General features: G+C 58.5%; 2 protein-coding genes across 2 annotated transcripts; one reads left to right on the forward strand and one right to left on the reverse strand.

Moving 5' to 3' along the window:
• Positions 1-383: 383 nt before the first annotated feature.
• Positions 384-9,661, forward strand: PAIP2B (poly(A) binding protein interacting protein 2B). The gene is made up of 3 exons (XM_054202917.1): positions 384-538; positions 6,426-6,602; positions 7,548-9,661. The coding sequence occupies exons 1-3, from the start codon at positions 392-394 to the stop codon at positions 7,602-7,604; spliced, it is 381 nt and encodes a 126-aa protein (XP_054058892.1). The 5' UTR covers positions 384-391; the 3' UTR covers positions 7,605-9,661.
• A 1,362-nt stretch (positions 9,662-11,023) lies between these two features.
• On the reverse strand, positions 11,024-14,036 carry NAGK (N-acetylglucosamine kinase). The gene is made up of 10 exons (XM_054202922.1): positions 13,971-14,036; positions 13,364-13,448; positions 13,024-13,122; positions 12,769-12,910; positions 12,579-12,689; positions 12,395-12,507; positions 12,036-12,123; positions 11,582-11,679; positions 11,419-11,497; positions 11,024-11,338 (listed from the first exon to the last, which is right to left on the reverse strand). Exons 1-10 carry the CDS (start codon positions 13,997-13,999, stop codon positions 11,151-11,153), a joined length of 1,032 nt encoding a protein of 343 aa, XP_054058897.1. The 5' UTR covers positions 14,000-14,036; the 3' UTR covers positions 11,024-11,150.
• Positions 14,037-16,816: the final 2,780 nt, after the last annotated feature.

Here is a 16,816-nt window from a genome sequence, read left to right on the forward strand (position 1 = left end):
GATGGACAGGGTTTGGGGTGCTGGTGCCTTTCCAAGCCCTGTTCACAACTTCTCAGGGATCTGCCAGTCAGGTCAGCTCTTGCTCTAAGTCCAGATCTAGTATGTTCAGACTATCCCTGATGGGTCAAACCATGAAAAATATATGCTACCGCTGACAGGGAAGTGTAGTGCTGCTTCCAGCACTTTTGAGAAGAGGAGTCGGGAATAGCACTGTGCCATGAAAAAAGCAGCCTGGAAGCAGCAGGTTCTTGTGCTGGAAGCCTGAGCTGTCACCCATCAGCATGGCCAGTGGCAAGCACGCATCTGGGAGCTGGGTGACTGGTGTGGGCTGGGGGGCACGGGTGTCCCTGGCAGCTCCCTCACCCCCATGTTTTTCTTCCCAGAGTCAGTAATGATGAATGGCTCTGACCTCGCCAGTACGACAGCATCCAGTCCCAAATCCAAAGAGGACCAAGTAGTGAATGGCCATGATGAAAAGGAAAACAACCCCTTTGCAGAGTACATGTGGATGGAGAATGAAGAAGACTTCGACAGACAGGTAAGACCAGGAGGGTGGTTGCCAGCTCTGTGTTTCTGTGGCTAAAATGGACACGCAAGGGTAGAGGAGAGGGAAAGATGTCCTTTGATGGGCACCATGAAGCGTGCCTGAGTCACAGCCGGTGCGGGCCCTGCACGGAGATGGTGGCTGTCGGCTCGAGGGAAGAGTCATCCTGTTTATATTGGATCTGTCTGTAAGGACATGGGATGGATAAAGCCAGAAAAAAACCCTCATGATGCCTTTCACGGAATCACGGAATCTTCAGAGTTGGAAGGGACCTCTAGAGATCATCTAGTCCAACTCCCCTGCTAGAGCAGGATTGCCTAAAGCACATCCCTCAGGGCTGCATCCAGGCGGGTCTTGAAAATCTCCAGAGAAGGGGACTCCACCACCTGCCTGGGCAGCCTGTTCCAGTGCTCTGTCACCCTCACTGTAAAGAAGTTTTTCCGTGTATTTGAACGGAACTTCCTATGTTCTAGCTTGTGCCCATTGCCCCTTGTCCTGTCGCTGGGAACCATTGAAAAGAGCCTGGCTCCGTCCTCCTTAAACCCACCCTTTAGGTACTTGTAAACATACTTTGATCCTCTCAGATCTTTCTCAGAGGGCCAGTGATGGCACTGTCATCTTCTGTGCTTTGCCGTGGTAACAGAGGCCTTCCACAGGCTCAGCTGGAAGGAGAGGACCAGCATAAAAATCAGTGCTTGAAATTTGAGAGCATTTGTAGCCTGGCTATCTCAGCAACGAGTTCCTGCAGTTAGTACCTCTCGTGTAGGGGTAGAAGTCTCTGTTTCAGTGAAATAGTCCCAAATATGCTTGGAGCAGCCAGACCACTCAGTAGGAGCCTTGGCCACTAGATGCTGTGTGGCCAGCTAAGCTCTTGAGAGCTTCTGGTAGATCATGGTGGGGTTTGAACAGCTCTTGCTTGTGGAATAATGATGCGACCCTGTGAGGCGGAGCAGAGAGAGCAGCCATACAGCATCCTCCTCGTGCTTCTGCTTTGGGCCTTCATCTAAATGCCAGGGCAGCACGAGGCGTCAGGGAAGAATTCGCTGGTCCCTCCTGCCATCATCCCAGTAGCTGGAGACACCTTGAACTGGGTGAGGAACGAGCTTGCCCCATCAGCTGGCTGAGTTGTGCTACAGGCAGAAAAACTGAACTCTCCTGGACACTTGTCCCCTCCCTAAAACGTCCTCATGAGCATGGCCAAGCACTGGATTCCCATCACCAGGGTGTCAGGAGACTGGCAGGAGGCACCACCGGAGCTGTGGGCAGACAGGACAGAGGCATTTCATGTCCCCACCGCACCCCTGGTCACCAAAGGAGGATTTCATCAACTTTACTGGTGTTCTCAGCAGAAAATCTCCATATGGTAATAGTTAAGTCTTGTTCCCACAGGAGGAAACTGCAGCCGCCTGCTGACAGTAACTCCTGGTGAGTGTGCAGCAGCTGCCGTGTGCCGCCCCGCGTCACGTTAGCAATTGTTAGTGAGCTGTGACTCAAAGCTTTTGTTTTATTTAATGACGTGATTAGGCAGCAGCTGGGGGGGCCCCCACAAAGCAGCTGTGCTGATTGAAATGTGTGAGATTAATTAGTTAATGTTTGTAAAGCGCTGTCTTGATTAAAAGCCCAATGAAGGCAAAGTGCAAAGCAAACCATACTGCAGCTCCACGCTGGAGGGAGTGTCCAGGGGTGGAGGAGCAAGGCAGAGGAAAGCATGCACAGATGGAGGAGAGAGGAAAATGGAGCCAAGACCTTAGGGCTTCCCTGTGTTGGGCACTGTGTCACCAAGATACTCGCCCATGCTGTCCTGGCCTGCTAGCCCTCGCTTCTGCACTTCAGCTCCTGAGCGACACCCTGGCAGCTCAGCCATTTGTCTAGCTCCTGGTGAAACACTGCTTTGGGAAAAATGGTTCGTACAGAAGCTGAAGTCAGTCTTTAAGGGCTTTGAAGTCAATCTTTAAGGGCTTTGAAATCAATGTGTCTGCTGGTGGGGCACCGGGGAGGTAAGGACAGCTGTCCTGCACCAGGACCTCTGTCTGTCAGAAGGCAGCACTCCTGGAAGAAATCGTCCTCAGGCTGGCACGGGTACTCATCAGATGCTGTGCCTCTTGTTTGGCTCTGTTCTGCTCCCTGACCAGAGTCTCTCCTGAGTGTCTCTGGGAAAGGATGAGATGCAGGTGATGGGGGCTCGGGGTGGGGAACAGCAGGCACGTCCCTTTCAGTGGTGATGGTGGCTTCTGCTGCCTTCGCATGCAAGCCCCGGTGGCTTAGGGCTGCTCTAAGATCTGGTGCTGAATCTTGCCCCAAACCCACTTTCTCTTCCATCTTCCACATCTTTCTGAAGCTACGCTGCTTCCTCGCCCCCTCACCTCCTTCTCTCCCACACGCAAGGGTTTCCACCATCCAGGCACTGAGCAAGAGGAACAAGCAGGTGTTTTCAGAAACCCACAAGCTTCTTGGCAAGGTCCTCCCTTATTTATGCTAGCGACGTTCCTTTTCCCATGGAGCCAGCACATCCCGGAGGGCAAAAAGGGAGTGGTGGGCTCTTGTGCTGAGAGAAACTGTGCTGACAGCAGGTGAGGTTGGTGCAGAAGGGCCTGGGGCAGGAGGTGACAGAGCTGCATTAAATACCGCAGGAAGCCAAAGAGAAGCCCTGAACGAATACTAAACCCTTTCTCCCCTGGTTGTCACAATGCAATGCAAAGGAGTTGATGGTTTCTAATAGAGGGGGCTAGAGGGGTAGCAGGTAGGTACAGAATCACAGAATGGTAGGGTTGGAAGGGACCTCTGGAGATCATCTAGTCCAACCCCCCTGGCGGAGCAGGGTCACCTAGAGCAGGTTGCACAGGAATGCGTCCAGGCGTGTTTTGAATGTCTCTAGAGATGGAGACTCCACCACCTGTCTGGGCAGCCTCTTCCAGGTGTGAGTGTGTTCAGGATCTCCCCCTCCCTGTCCCCTGGTCCAGGATCCATGTCATTACTGTGTCCCTGGCTCACAGCCAGCACTGGCTTTGGCCCCAGTGTCCGGTTGCGTGCACCGAAAAGGCTCTGGTGTGGGCAGGGAAATGAAGTGCTGCTGAACTGTGGTTAGAGTATGGTCGGCAACGCCGAGACTCAGAAAAGAGGGAATATTCGCCTGGGTTTGAAGTGTTGCGAGATGCACAGAGCTGGGCTTGCTTCGTCCAGCGTCCTGTAGAAGTGCAGGGTCCCAGGGCAGTTGTTGTCACCTGCTGGGGTGAGCCGGCAGTTCTGGGGTGTTTCTTTTTATTAATATCCCATTTTCACGTGCTACTGCTGGCCTGTGTTTTTGAGGACAGCCTCTGGAAACACAGTGGTGGATAGCAATGGGATGGTTTGATAACAGTTAGGGGGATTTTCCCCTGGCCAGGCGTGATTTCTAAGGCTGGTGGAGAGCAACTCTCCAGTAGTTGAGGCTGGAGACAGCGTCCAAGGCTTGGTTACTGATGAGAGAGCTTTTCACAACCCTCACGAGGAGTTTTCCTGAATGTGATTTAAAATGTAGTGGGGACTGGCTGTGAATAACCTGAAAGACAGAGCTCAGAGGGTCATGATTAGGGGCACAGAGTCTAGTTGGAGGTCAGTGACGAGTGGTGTTCCCCAGGGGTCAGTACTGGGTCCAGTCCCCTTCAATATATTCATCAATGACCTGGACGAGGGGATAGAGCGCACCCTCAGCAAGTTTGCCGATGACACAAAGCTGGGGGGGGTGGCTGACACACCAGAAGGCTGTGCCACCATACGGAGAGACCTGGACAGGCTGGAGAGCTGGGCAGAGAGGAACCTTATGAAATTCAACAAGGGCAAGTGTAGGGTGCTGCACCTGGGGAGGAATAACCCCATGCACCAGTACAGGTTGGGGGCTGACCTGCTGGAGAGCAGCTCAGCTGAAAGAGACCTGGGAGTCCTGGTGGACAACAGGATGACCATGAGCCAGCAATGTGCCCTTGTGGCCAAGAAGGCCAATGGCATCCTGGGGTGCATCAGGAAGAGCGTGGCCAGCAGGTCGAGGGAGGTCATCCTCCCCCTCTACTCTGCCTTGTGTGAGGCCACACCTGGAGTACTGTGTCCAGTTCTGGGCTCCCCGGTTCAAGAGGGACAGGGAACTGCTGGAGAGGGTGCAGCAGAGAGCTACCAAGATGATGAGGGGACTCGAACACCTCTCTTATGAAGAAAGGCTGAGCGATTTGTGTCTCTTCAGTCTGGAAAAAAGACGGCTGAGGGGGGACCTTATCAACACTTACAAATACTTAAAGGGTGGGTGTCAGGAGGATGGGACCAGGCTCTTTTCAGTGGTGCCCAGGGACAGGACAAGAGGTAATGGGCACAAACTTGAGCATAGGAAGTTCCACCTAAACATGAGGAGGAACTTCTTTACTTTGAGGGTGGCAGAGCACTGGAACAGGCTGCCCAGAGAGGTGGTGGAGTCTCCGTCTCTGGAGACATTCAAAACCCGCCTGGACGCATTCCTGTGCAGCCTGCTCTAGGTGACTCTGCTCTGGCCGGGGGGTTGAACTAGATGATCTCCAGAGGTCCCTTCCAACCCTATGATTCTATGAAAGTCGATACCAGGGTTACCTTCCCAAGCCATTTGTGATGGACAGGTCTCTGTAAACACCATGGTGGGGCGGTGGGACCCCAGTAGCCCACCAGCGGCAGGGGCTGCCAGCCTGGCCAAGCTCAGGGGCTGCAGTGGGTTGCAAAGCTCCCCTTTTCCTCCCAGGAAGGCAGTTTTGGTTGTAGTTTCTGCTTTCTTGTGAAATGTAAGGGTTTAAGCTTTTCGGAGCATTTTGTGATTCATGGGTTCACTCAGCCCTCTTGGACTCAATAACAGCTGCTCAAAATCATGCTGTTTTCTGGCTCTCACCCCCTCTGCTCGTTTTCTGGCGACCACGTGCCTGTTTAGCAGGAGGCCTCCAGTAGCGCGGGCTGTCCAGCTCGCTGCCTCCCTTGCTTTGCTAGAGTCAGCATCCAGAGAAAAACAGCCTGGAAGGTGGGAGCAGCTGGTTAATGCGACCCACTAATGGTACGTCCCTGCTCGAGGATAAGGACAGGACCCCCAGGCCCCCCTTCTGCCCGTCTCTCCTGCCTCGCTTTGCCTGCGCTCCCCTGTGTGAGCAGCTCTCTGCTCCGGGAGCCCAAGCCAGGTCCTGTGGCTTTCCTCGGCATCGGGAGGAGTTTTCTTGCAGCAGAGATGGCGTCATCCATGGTGCACTCGACGGGAGCCGACTGCCACCCTGCGTCGGTGCTTGCAGAACACCGGGCTGCCGAGGGGGCTGAGCAGAGCCACGGTGTTAAGCAGGAGAAGCACGGGAAGCAAGAAAGCAAAATACAGGCTGGCAGAGCTACAGCATCGTTTCATAGCAGAGAATCCGCGCAACAACGCACACCTCTAGCACTGCTTCCCAGCTGTGATTTTATTAGCCATCCCTTTCATTTTGCAGCAAGCTCTGCTGGAGCCTGGCAGCCTGATATCCTGTGCGTGTGCTGATGCATCTGGACATCCCATAAATCCTATCCCGTTCCCCTCTGGATTCTCCTGGTGCCGTGAGCTTGCAGGCTGCATCTCCCTGCCCCAGCAGTCTGCAGCATCCGGGAAGTGATGCCTGAGCACGTCTTTGCTCTGCCTAAAAGATGCCAGCTTTTGTGCTCTTGCACTTCCTGGGGTTGACTACAGGCAAGTCAAAAAAAATGAGTTCATCTAGGTTTAAAATATAGCTTTGGCTCTACTGTAGTGTTTCTGAGGCATGGACAGATATCGAGGTGAGGTAGGCACGTTGCAGACCCTGCTTTTACCAGGTGGGGACAGCGTATGGAAAACACCAAGATGCATTGTTTGTTCCTGTGACTAACAAGTGTGTTTGGGCAGGTGGAGGAGGAGCTGCAGGAGCAGGAGTTTCTTGACCGCTGCTTCCAGGAGATGCTGGAGGAAGAAGACCAGGACTGGTTCATTCCATCACGCGACCTGCCCCAGGGCATGGGGCAGCTGCAGCAGCAGCTGAACGGGCTCTCTGTTGGCGACGGCCACAGTTCAGAGGACATCCTGGTAAGGACCTCAGAGGATGTCCTGCGAGGTCTGGCGAAGAGCAGAAGACCTGTCCTGGGAAGGGGGGTGGATTTCCTTGGGGGTTTTCCTGAGTGGTAATGGGGTGTCGATGCAAGAGCTGGTGCTGATGATTTTGGAGTTTTCTGCAAGGATACTCGTTTTCAGACGTGTATCCTAAAGACAAAAGTATCCAGCTTTGCAGAACTTGCTCTCCAGAAGCTGTGGAAATGGGACTGCCACTGGGCTGTGAGCTGGACTGTGGTCCCAGAGCAAGCCAGGACCTTTCTTGCCTTTTGGGCAGAGTTGGGGTGTCCTGGCAGGCTGGAGAGGTACAGGAGGACCAGCCAGGTCTGCTCCAGGGGTGCTGGGTGCCCTGAGCATATAAAGGTATTTAGAGTGGCGAAAACCCGCTGGGTGGCTGGAAGAGCATCAGTGTTGTGGAGATGCCTGTTTTCACCCCTGAAAGCAGCAATACGCTGCAGGGCTGTGTGGGCCAGCACGGTGGGGGTTGTTCTGGCCCAGTCCTGCTGACTGTGCTCAGACAGAGCTGCTTTACCTCCCTGCTTTGCTGTGGGCGGGGACAAAAAAAAAACGCTTGCACTTCGCAGCACATCCACCAGCAGCCCTGTGCCAAAGCAAGAACAGGGAGAGACACAGACAGCAGATTCTCCCGTGTTTTCCCCAAAAAAAACTTAGCCTGGGAGTACATACTTCCGAGGTGGCACTTGTTCAGCAGCATCTGGAGTGCTGTGGGTGTCTGCAAGGACATGAGAGTCGGGGCAGCCACTTTGCATGTTTGAATGTCCATGGCAGCAATCTTGGCAAGCGGCTGCTGGGATGGGGCAGATTTGGGGGTGCGGGTCCGTGGAGTGATCGATCTTTGTCAGGGGGTGCTGGCATTTGGACTGCTGATGCCCCCCCCCGCCCCTTCCTCTTCTCTTCCAGAGCAAAAGCAACTTGAATCCAGATGCCAAGGAGTTTGTGCCCGGCGTGAAGTACTGACCGTCAAGGCAGGCTTTGGAAAGACTGTGTCCCTGCTCTGGGGGAAGGTGGCGGGGGGGAAGGAGGGAGGGGATCGGCCCCCGGCTGGACTCTGCGCCGTAGCAGAGTTGCTGCAACGTGGCAAAATCTTGCTCTACGCTTCAAGTACCTTTTTTTCTTTTGTTTTCCTTTTTTTTTTTTTTTTTAACTCTTCCTTTGTATTGTCTATCACCTTATTTTGGCAGTTTTTGCTTTCTAGGACTCGTGGCCCTTAGGTCTGTCCTCGAGTCCAGCACTCCCCATGCTTCAGAGGGGCTTCAGAGGCCCATTTTGATGCGTGCTTCAAACCTGCTAGTGGAAAAATCATGTTTTCTTGTTTAAGTAGAATTTGTAGGGATCCCCCTGCTCACCTGCTCCCACCCTGGATGCAGCGAGCCTGGGCCAGGAGCCGCTGTGGCTTTCCCTGTTTCCGTTAACCAGGATTTCTTTCGCTAAAGGAAAGGTGAAGTGTAACAAGACTGTAAACCCTAAATTCCTCCAAGCAGCAGCCTGCCCAGCTCTCTGATAGGTGCTGAACACTAACTTACGTGCTTCTTTGCTGGTAGAAAAGAGTTCTGCCTGCTTAATAGGTTGCAGGAGCTCTTAGGGGAGACCACACCAGTCAGACATCACCCCAGCCGTCCATCCCAAGGGAAGGGCTGCTGCTACAAAACTCCTTAAAGAATTTTTCCCCCCAACACTTGAGCTTATCCAGCACTATGGGCTGTGTCTCGGAAGCATCTGTACCTTCATTTCTCATTGAACAAATCCAAGAAAAACTGAATAGAGCCCCTTCTCAGCAGAGTGGAGTGGTGGGGAGTTGGTGTCAAGCAGCCTCCCTAGGAAAGGAGAGGGATCTTCTGTCAGGGTGAGTCTAAGCCCCGAGGAGCACCCACAGACTTAGATAGAGAAGGTGATGGGCAGCATCTTTATGCTGGTCCCTGCAGTCCCCTTTGCCGAGGCTCTGGTGGCAGATGGCGTTCAAGGCAAAGCCATCGGAGCGGCTGTTGGTGAGCAGAATCCATGCCTCTGTCGGGTGAACTTGCTTTTGGGGACCTCCTGCCCCGTCGGCAGGAGCTGGCTGGGCTTCAGCTCCCCGAACCATCCCCCTGGGCGCTTCTGGTATTTTAAGTCCTGTGCTTACTGGTCTCCTTTGGACAGGCACGGTCAAAAATCTGTATCCAGAGGAAGCAGAAGCTTCTCGGTGAGGGGCGTAGCCTAACAATTTAAATAGTTATTGGCTCTAGTAACGTGGATGTGAGCTTTTGCTCATCCGTGTAAATCTCACCTCCCGGGTGCAGTTACTTCCAGTGTTCCCTTTACTTAAACAGAGTAGTTAATGGAGGGGGATTACAGATCCCTGCAGGGTTTGCAGAGATGGAAGCTAATGGCCACTCAATAGCTGACAGCTTGGTCTGTCTCCATTAGCTCGGCACAACAAAGCTGGCCGACGCAGCTCCTGCCGCCGGCGCCCATCGGCAAGCTCAGCAGGAGGGCCCGGGGTTATTGGACCACAAACACTAACCGGCGAGCGGAGGTTTGAGCTGATTGAACTCAGCTGCTCTCTGTACAGTCCGTTCCGTAACTCAGCAGATCTCCCATCTCTGGCTGCCACTCTTAAAACCAGCACTAAACCCTGACACTACTGCAGCTGGAGCCGGCAGCCTGTTGAAGGTGCCCGTCTTAAATATTGCTGCCCAAAGGCGTGGGTTGGTTTGGGTTGAGTTCTCTTGTTTCCCGGTACAACCCGTGCCTTCAGCGCCTGCGTGGTCACCTTCAGCTGCTGGAGGCTCCCTCCGCTCCGAGGCCGGAGCGCAGGCTGTGCCCAGGGCTTTGCAGGACGTGATGGCGGGGTGTGGGGAAGGGCAGCTGTACACTGGGCAAATTTCTTTTGTAGCGGTAGTGCAGGTTCTTTCCTTCCCACCCTTTCTCTGGTTTCCATTTGATTTCTTACAAAAAAAACCAACCCATCCCCACCCTCTGACGTGCTGTAAATTTCAGACAATGCGTTATTAAAAATAAACTTTTTTTGGAACTGAGCGGTGCAGAAGTCTTGCCTGGAGAAGGGCTAAGGTTTCCATTCAACACCAGCTCCTCTGATGTCAGTCCCGGCAGGAAGTTCCTGGAGGATTTTCCTCCCTCACCCCCATGGTGGTACTGTTCCCTCCCCTTGGCTCTGCTGCAGGGCCATGGGAGTGCTGGTTTCCAGCATCCTCTGCCAGAGGCTGGGGCTCCCTTGGAGCTGGCTGGGCAGAGCCTGAAATGGCTGGAGGAGGAAGCAGCTCTGGTTTATGCCTGGTCAGGAACTTGGCACCAGGAAAATAAAATTTAAAAAAAAATTGGAAACCCAGGGGAGAGGATTCCCAACATCCAGCCCACTGCCTCTTTTGCTGCTTCTTCCCCTAGCTGGACACAGGGTATGGCAGGCTGCAGTGCCCAGGCCCATGGCTTCATCCTGCCGCTGGATGAGGATGTTGGTGTGTGGAGGAGCTTTGCCAGGACACCGTGCTGGCAGAGCTGGTCACAGAGCAGCCTGGCAAGGCAGGGTGAGCCTGCAGGATCAGCCCCACTTGGTACGTGAGTTCCATGCCTGTCCCAGTGCCTGCGCTTCTCATCCAGTCTTCCTGGAAGGAAGAGGCAGCTTTTGCCTTTGTGCTTTAGATCAGGCACAGCCCCTTGCTGCGTATTTCAAACAAACAAAGCAAAAAGGGCTTTCCTTTCCCCTCCCCTCCTTTTAAATGAAGACCAGCCCCAAAAAAGCTGCTTGAAGTCACGCAGACAGGATCAACCACAGTCTTCCCCTTTGCCGGGGCCGCTGCTTGCCATCAGTGCCCAGCAGCATCATGAGAGTCTGCAAAGGGAGTGGGTGGCCCCCTCAGCAAGCCCCCAGCTTGGGCCAGGAGGATATGCGGTCATGCTGTCCTGAGCAAAATATTCCTTCCCCTGCTCACCGAGGGGCAGCATCGTTCCCTTCTCCCCATCGCTGAGGCTGAGCTCAGGGTCACACCTCACCATGGTCCCTGCAGCTGCTGGCAGGAGGTACCACCACCCCACTGATTTTGTGCACCTTGGGTACCCAACTCCTTCCTCCTCCTCCCCAGCAGCTCCTCCCTCCTCTTCTGCTTGGGTCCAGCTGCCCCCTGAGTGCCAGACCCCCTCCCTGCCCGCACCAGCAGGCTCAACCTCTAGGCAGGCCTGGGCAGCACCCCGTCCCCAGACCCAGCGCCACGGCCACTGCAGCCCATCCTGCTCGGGCACCAAAACAGGAACCTTCAAGGTCCATTTTTCTTCATTTTCCAGTAGCTCCACCATGGCTCAGAGCTCTTCCTGCCCAGCAAGGCTGCACCGGGGCCAGTTCCTCTCCTCGCTGCCCCATCACCCCTGCACCGGCTCCCAGCCCATTTCCCTTCCGGTGGTGCAACCTTTTTATTGCCAAATTACAAAATCCATTTATCCAAGCCCCCGCCACCGCGTGCGGAGAGTCCCTCCATCCTGAGGGGCCACAGGGCAGGAGCTGGGGGGCCAGCGCTAGAAGACGTGGGTGTAGAAGACGTCCACGTTGCCAGAGTAGTCCAAGGGCAGAGCCTGGCCAATGTTCCTGGCGCCCAAGCGGGCCCCCCCCAGTGCCGAGGAACGCTTCAGCTTCAGCAGGCTGAACCGGGAGAAGACATGGTCGGGGGCCTCCTCCCGCGCCTGTGCCAGAACACGGATGAACCCTGGGGGGGAAACAGGCAGGGCTGGGGTTACGGGGGACCAAAGGACCACCCCCACCAGCATCCCCCATCACTCCACTCACCTGCCTGCATCCTCTCCCAGCTGTTCCAGACAGAGCCCACGCAGACGATAGGCAGCCCCAGCTCCCCCAGGAATAGGCTCTGCAGGGGCATAGCAGAGGGTGAGACCCAGCACCGGGACCCCCCACCCCACCCCATGCACCCCTGCTCCCCGTCAGCTCTCACCTTGTCAATTTTGGGCAGCACGGCGACGATGTGGCGAGCCAGGACTTCGCCGGCCTTGTTGAAGACATGACAGCAAAGCGGGTCCCCAGCCTGTGCACCTGGGTACGGGGTTGGGGAGAGTGGGAAGGGGGCCTGGGACAACCCCCCCACAATCCTGCACCCACCGGGGCTCGCACCCGGCTCCTATAAACCGGGCTGGACTGCGTGCGGGGAGCGATGTGTCCCCCCCCATGACAAGGGTGGAGGGTGCTCGGGGCGAAGGGTGCGCCGGGGGCAGAGATCGGGTCCGGGGAGCTGTCACGGAGCGCGACGGCAAAGAGGTGACAGTCCCCAGGTGGGAACTAAGGGTGGCAGGGACAGGCAGCCCCAATCACCCCGGGGATGGGCTGCCCCAAGGCCCGCTCCCCCCCATAGCCCCTCCCCCCTGCACCCCCCAGGGAAGGCGCTTCCCTACCCTCTGCCAGCTTCTGGCAAAATCCCGCAAACTTGGACTTCTCAAAGGTGCGGTAGAGATGCGTCAGGAGGCCCATCCTGTCGGAGATCTACAGCACCGGGAGTCAGGAGAATCCCAGCGGTGAGCCCTGCATCCCGGCAGCAGCAGAGGGGACCCCCCTCGGGACCCCACCATCCAGCCCAGAGCCCCTGGGTCCCCACCATCCTGGTGTGCAGCCTGGAGCATCCCCTCCAGACCCCACCACTGTGGTGTGCACACCAGAGCCCCCCAGGACCCCCAATCCCAATGTGCAGCCCAGAATTGCCCTCAGACCCCAGCACACAGCCCAGAGATCCCTCCCAAGACCCCCCCAGCAGCACCTGGAAGTAGTCGAACATGGCCTGCTTGATGTAGCCAACATCATGAGGTGGCACCTCCAGGTTGTCCATGCAGTCGAACACCATCTTCACGGCCTGATGCGCGATCCAGTACGCTGCAAAGGGAGCACGGAGATGGCTGAGACCCCCCCGGGGCACCCCCCCACCCCCTGCCCACTGGCCTCACCTGAGCCTTCGTCACCCATCATGTGTCCCCAGCCGCCGCAGCCCGTCTCTGACCCGTCGGGGTTGATGAGTTTGCAGTTGGAGCCGGTACCCGAGATTAGGACAATGCCACCTGCAGGGTCAGAGGGGGGACGAGCGGTCATTCCTGGGACGTCCCCCTCGCTGTCACCCCGGGGCAAGCTGTCCCCTACCGTGGTCGGTGGCGGTGGCCATGGCCCCGACAGCATCGGTGGTGATGTAGTAACTCTGGCTCAGGTGGGGGAAGCGCTGGTGCAGCTCCTCCGTCAGCTTGCCAATGGCGTCCTTCTGGTCACCCCCGCTGAGGGACAGCCCCTGCCCCGTGCCGGAGGGTCCCCGTCACTCCCGAGGGGAACATGGAGCCGGAGCATCCTTTGGGAGGATGCCGGTTCCATGGGAGCATGGTGTGGGGGGGATGGGGAGCTCACCAGTGAGCGGAGAGGGACATGGGGATCAGCCCCAGCTTTGCTCTTGGCCTCGCTGACCATCCGCTCGATCCTCTCCAGGCATTTCTCAGAGCCGATGAGCTGAGAGCCAAGGGGGGGGATGCGCTAAAGCCTCCCACCCTCACCCCAGGCTCCATCCCTGGGGAGTTTCGCACAGCCAAAATCTTTGCTGCTGGCCACAAGCTGCCGGCAACGTCCCATCACCTTCTCCGGTGACTTCATCCCACCCAAGTGCCCTGGGAGCTTGAGGACAAGCAGGGCCAGCCCCCCGCCACGCTTCCCCCCTCCCGGTGGGGCTGGGGGGGGGCGTCCCACGGCTCACCCAGTGGTTTGTGCAGGGTCCCTCTGTCTCAGCCAGGATCTGGCCATCTCCGGAGACCAGCACCACCCTGGAGTGGGTGCCTCCGCTGCGGAGAGAAGTGGGGGGACGACACTGCCAGCACTACCCCACGTCCCCCCCATTCCCCAGTGGGGGGTAGACCCTCGGTCCGCCCCCACCACCCCGGCTCTGCATCTGCCTGGGGAGCCCCTGCAGCCCCTAAAACAGCCCTTGGGGATGCTGGGGTGGGGTGTGGGGGAGTGGACCAGGATGGGGGTCCCTGGGGGGGTGGGGGGGCTGCTGACCCTCCCATCCTGTCCCAGCGACCTCAGCCCCTGGTCCCACCCTGCACGGGGCAGGAGGGGTCGGGGGTGGGGGGGCCCGGCTGCAGCCGGCGGCTGCAGCCGGGCCCCCCCACCCCCGACCGGCTCCTGCCCCCCCCTCCCCGGCTGGGGATACCCGTGGGGGGGCAGGAGGAGTTGCGGGGGGGCGGGTGTCCGGCTGCAGCCCCCCCACCCGGGCCGGGGGTACCCGTGAGGAATCGGGGTGGTGGTGGGGGAACGCAGAGCCCCGAGGAAACCCCCCCCCCCACCGCGGCGCGACCCCTCACCCCTCCACGCCGCCGAAGAGGGAAGCCATCGCCGCCGGGACACGCCCCGCTCCTGGCCACGCCCCACCCTAGACCACGCCCCGCTCCCGGCCACGCCCACGCTGGGTCCTGGCCCCGCCCTTTCGGCCGCCCCCGGGTCCCTGTGCCTCTCCCCCGTCCTGCCCCCGCCCCGGCGAGTCCCGTGGGGATGGGGACGGGGCGGGGGGGGGCGAGAGCTCGTTCCCCGTGGGCCGCTGGGGTGACACACGTGCAGGGGTACAGGATCACGCGGGACACAGCCCGGCGTACCCATCCGGGACGCAGACCCACGCACCCACCCGCGCAACGCAGCCCCCTCCGCGATATAGCCCCATCCGCACGCACCCACCGGGGACACGGCCCCGCACAGTCCGGATACAGCCCCAGGCGTGCACCCAGCGGGACGCAGCCCCACGCGTGCACCCAACCCCAGGCACAGCCCTACATACGCGCCCACCCGTGACGCTGCCCCACGCACCCGCACACTCAGGACACAGCCCTGCGCACGCACCCCCCGGCACACGGCTGACGCAGGACACAGCCCCACGCACGCGCCCACTCGGGACACGGACGCCCCCCCCACCACCACCACGCACACACTCAGAACACAGTCCCACGCACACACACAGCCCCTGAGACACAACCCCACGCACGCACACAATCCCCCCGCCCAGGCACCCCCTGGGATCTTGGATGCAAGCGAAAGGGGGGTCCCACGGGGGGGGTCCTCCACTCCACCCCCCCCCAGCCATCACCCCCCCAGTCCCGGCGGTGGGGTTGGAGCCACCATGGCACCAGGGTTCTCCTCTGTCCCCAAAGCCACATTCTCCCATGGGGGTGACGGGGGCAGGGGCCTCTGGTCCCCCTCCCTGTGCGTGGACACCCCTTCCCCTCATTAGAGCATCACTAACGAGCGTGGGAGCGGCTGTCAGCTCCCATCGGCCGCAGCCTGGCCGAGTGGCAGACGGGGGCATGGATGCAGCTGAGCCCCTCCTCGGGCACCACGGCCCCTTCTGCGGGTGACAGTGGGTGACAGCCACCATGCCCCGCCGCTGGCCCTGTGCTGGGGGCGATAGAGGGAGAGGATGGGGGCAGTGGTGGGTGGATGGAGGGGCAGACAGATGGACAGATGGATGGAGGGGACAGAGGGACAGTCAAATGCGTGGGTGGATGGAGATGTGTGTGGGTGGAGAAGATGGAGGGGTAGCCGAACAGGCAGATGGACGGATGGAGAAGATGGAGGGGTGGATAGATACAAAGGATAGAGGGGTGGATGGGGGCAGAAGACATGCAGGTGGATGGACATGGATGGACGGATGGAAGGAAGGAAGGATGGGCAAAGTGGAAAGGCAGACGGATGGAGAGGCTGGCGAGCTGGCTGGCTGAGCAGGTGGATGGAGGGGCAGATGGAGAAGACAGAGGTGCAGATGGATGAAGAGGATGGATGGAGGGATGGATGGATGGAGGAGATAGAGGAGCAGAGAGATGGAGAGGGTGATGGGGTGGCCGGGGAGGATGGAGAGCTAGAATGCTGAGTAGACAGAGGGATGGATGGATGGATGGATGGATGGATGGATGGATAAGATGGAGGGGCAGACGGAGAAGACAGAGGGGCAGATGGATGAAGAGGAGGGAGGGAGAATATAGAAGGGCAGAGGGATGGATAAGATGATGGGGTGGCTGGAGAGGATGGAGAGGTGGATGGCTGAGCAGATGGACGGACGGACGGACGGATGGATGGGCATTTCAGGATGAAAGAGGAGGTGAAGGAAGATGGAGGAGGCAGGAGGAGGTGAGGAAGGGGGTGTCACAAGATGGGGATGACAGGACAGTGACTGGATAGATGGGAAAGGTGGCCCAGCACAGGCAGGGCGTTGGTTCCAGCCTGGCAGGACAGAGCAGGCCATCCCATGCATTCATGGTCAACATCGCTGCTGCTGGGGGCGGGTCCCTGGGTGCTGGGATGGGGACACCAGCAGAGCAGCCAGCCCGGGAGAGGTCAGTTTCCCCCACCTGCCAGCTCCAGCCCTTCCAGGGCTCCCCTGCGCCGTGGGGCACAGGGTGAGACATACAGAGGACTGGGGCTTGGGGGTGCCTCATGACCCCAGGGTGCTGCGGAGGCACCCAGTGGGATGGGGACCGTGGTCACCCTGTTCTGCATGGCTCAGGAGACAAGGATGCTTGGGGAGATGCCTGGGGGCATCCAAGTCCTCCCCAAGCATTTTGCAGGGTGGGGAACCTCAGGGGGCTGTGGCTAGGACCCCAGAAGGCTAACACTGGGTGCAGGGGGCACAGGGGAGCCCCCAGAAAGTCCCCAGCTGCCCCTAAGATGGGGTGGAGAGGAGCGGCAGGGGAAGGGTTAAGCTGCAGTGTGTGTGTGTGTATGTGTGTGTGTGTGTGTGGTGCAGCCCCTGAGCCCACCGCCCTCGTGCCCTCATTAAGTCCTGGTGGCACCAGGCTGTCTGGGGACAGCAGGGACAGGGGACAGGGACAAGACCGCTGCCTTTGTCTCAACTTATGGCAAAGTTTGAGCGGAGCAGTGGCGGCTGCCGAGGGAGCTGTGGGTGAGTCTGTGGGGCAGTGGCGGGTGTCCCACGAGGCCCGTGGGGTGGGACAGCAATGTCCCCGTGTGGGCTGGATGCCATTCTCAGTGACGGGGAGCTGGTGGGGTGATGCCGGGAGCGCCCCGACTGCGTCCCGCCACCCCACTCAGGGACGGGGACTGGAGGGCAGAGGTCCCCAGGACCTGCCGACCCTGTCCCCAAGCCTGTCCCCACCCTGGTGGCGGTGGCTCCCCCATCTCGGATCTGACCAGGGCAAGAGGTGGC

The sequence above is a fragment of the Rissa tridactyla genome, chromosome 5 (genome assembly GCF_028500815.1).
Source record: "Rissa tridactyla isolate bRisTri1 chromosome 5, bRisTri1.patW.cur.20221130, whole genome shotgun sequence".
Taxonomy (NCBI): Eukaryota; Metazoa; Chordata; class Aves; order Charadriiformes; family Laridae; genus Rissa; species Rissa tridactyla.

Bases quoted from the DNA above. Each gene is read 5' to 3' on its own strand.
- PAIP2B (XM_054202917.1), top strand. From the start codon at position 392: ATGATGAATGGCTCTGACCTCGCCAGTACGACAGCATCCAGTCCCAAA. The intron at 539-6,425 runs GTAAGACCAGGA...GTGTTTGGGCAG, and splicing joins AAGAAGACTTCGACAGACAG to GTGGAGGAGGAGCTGCAGGA. The intron at 6,603-7,547 runs GTAAGGACCTCA...CTTCTCTTCCAG, and splicing joins ACAGTTCAGAGGACATCCTG to AGCAAAAGCAACTTGAATCC.
- NAGK (XM_054202922.1), bottom strand. From the start codon at position 13,999: ATGGCTTCCCTCTTCGGCGGCGTGGAGGG. The intron at 12,124-12,394 runs GTGCTGCTGGGG...CCGGTGCTGTAG, and splicing joins CCATGTTCGACTACTTCCAG to ATCTCCGACAGGATGGGCCT. The intron at 11,339-11,418 runs GTGAGTGGAGTG...TTTCCCCCCCAG, and splicing joins CTGGGAGAGGATGCAGGCAG to GGTTCATCCGTGTTCTGGCA.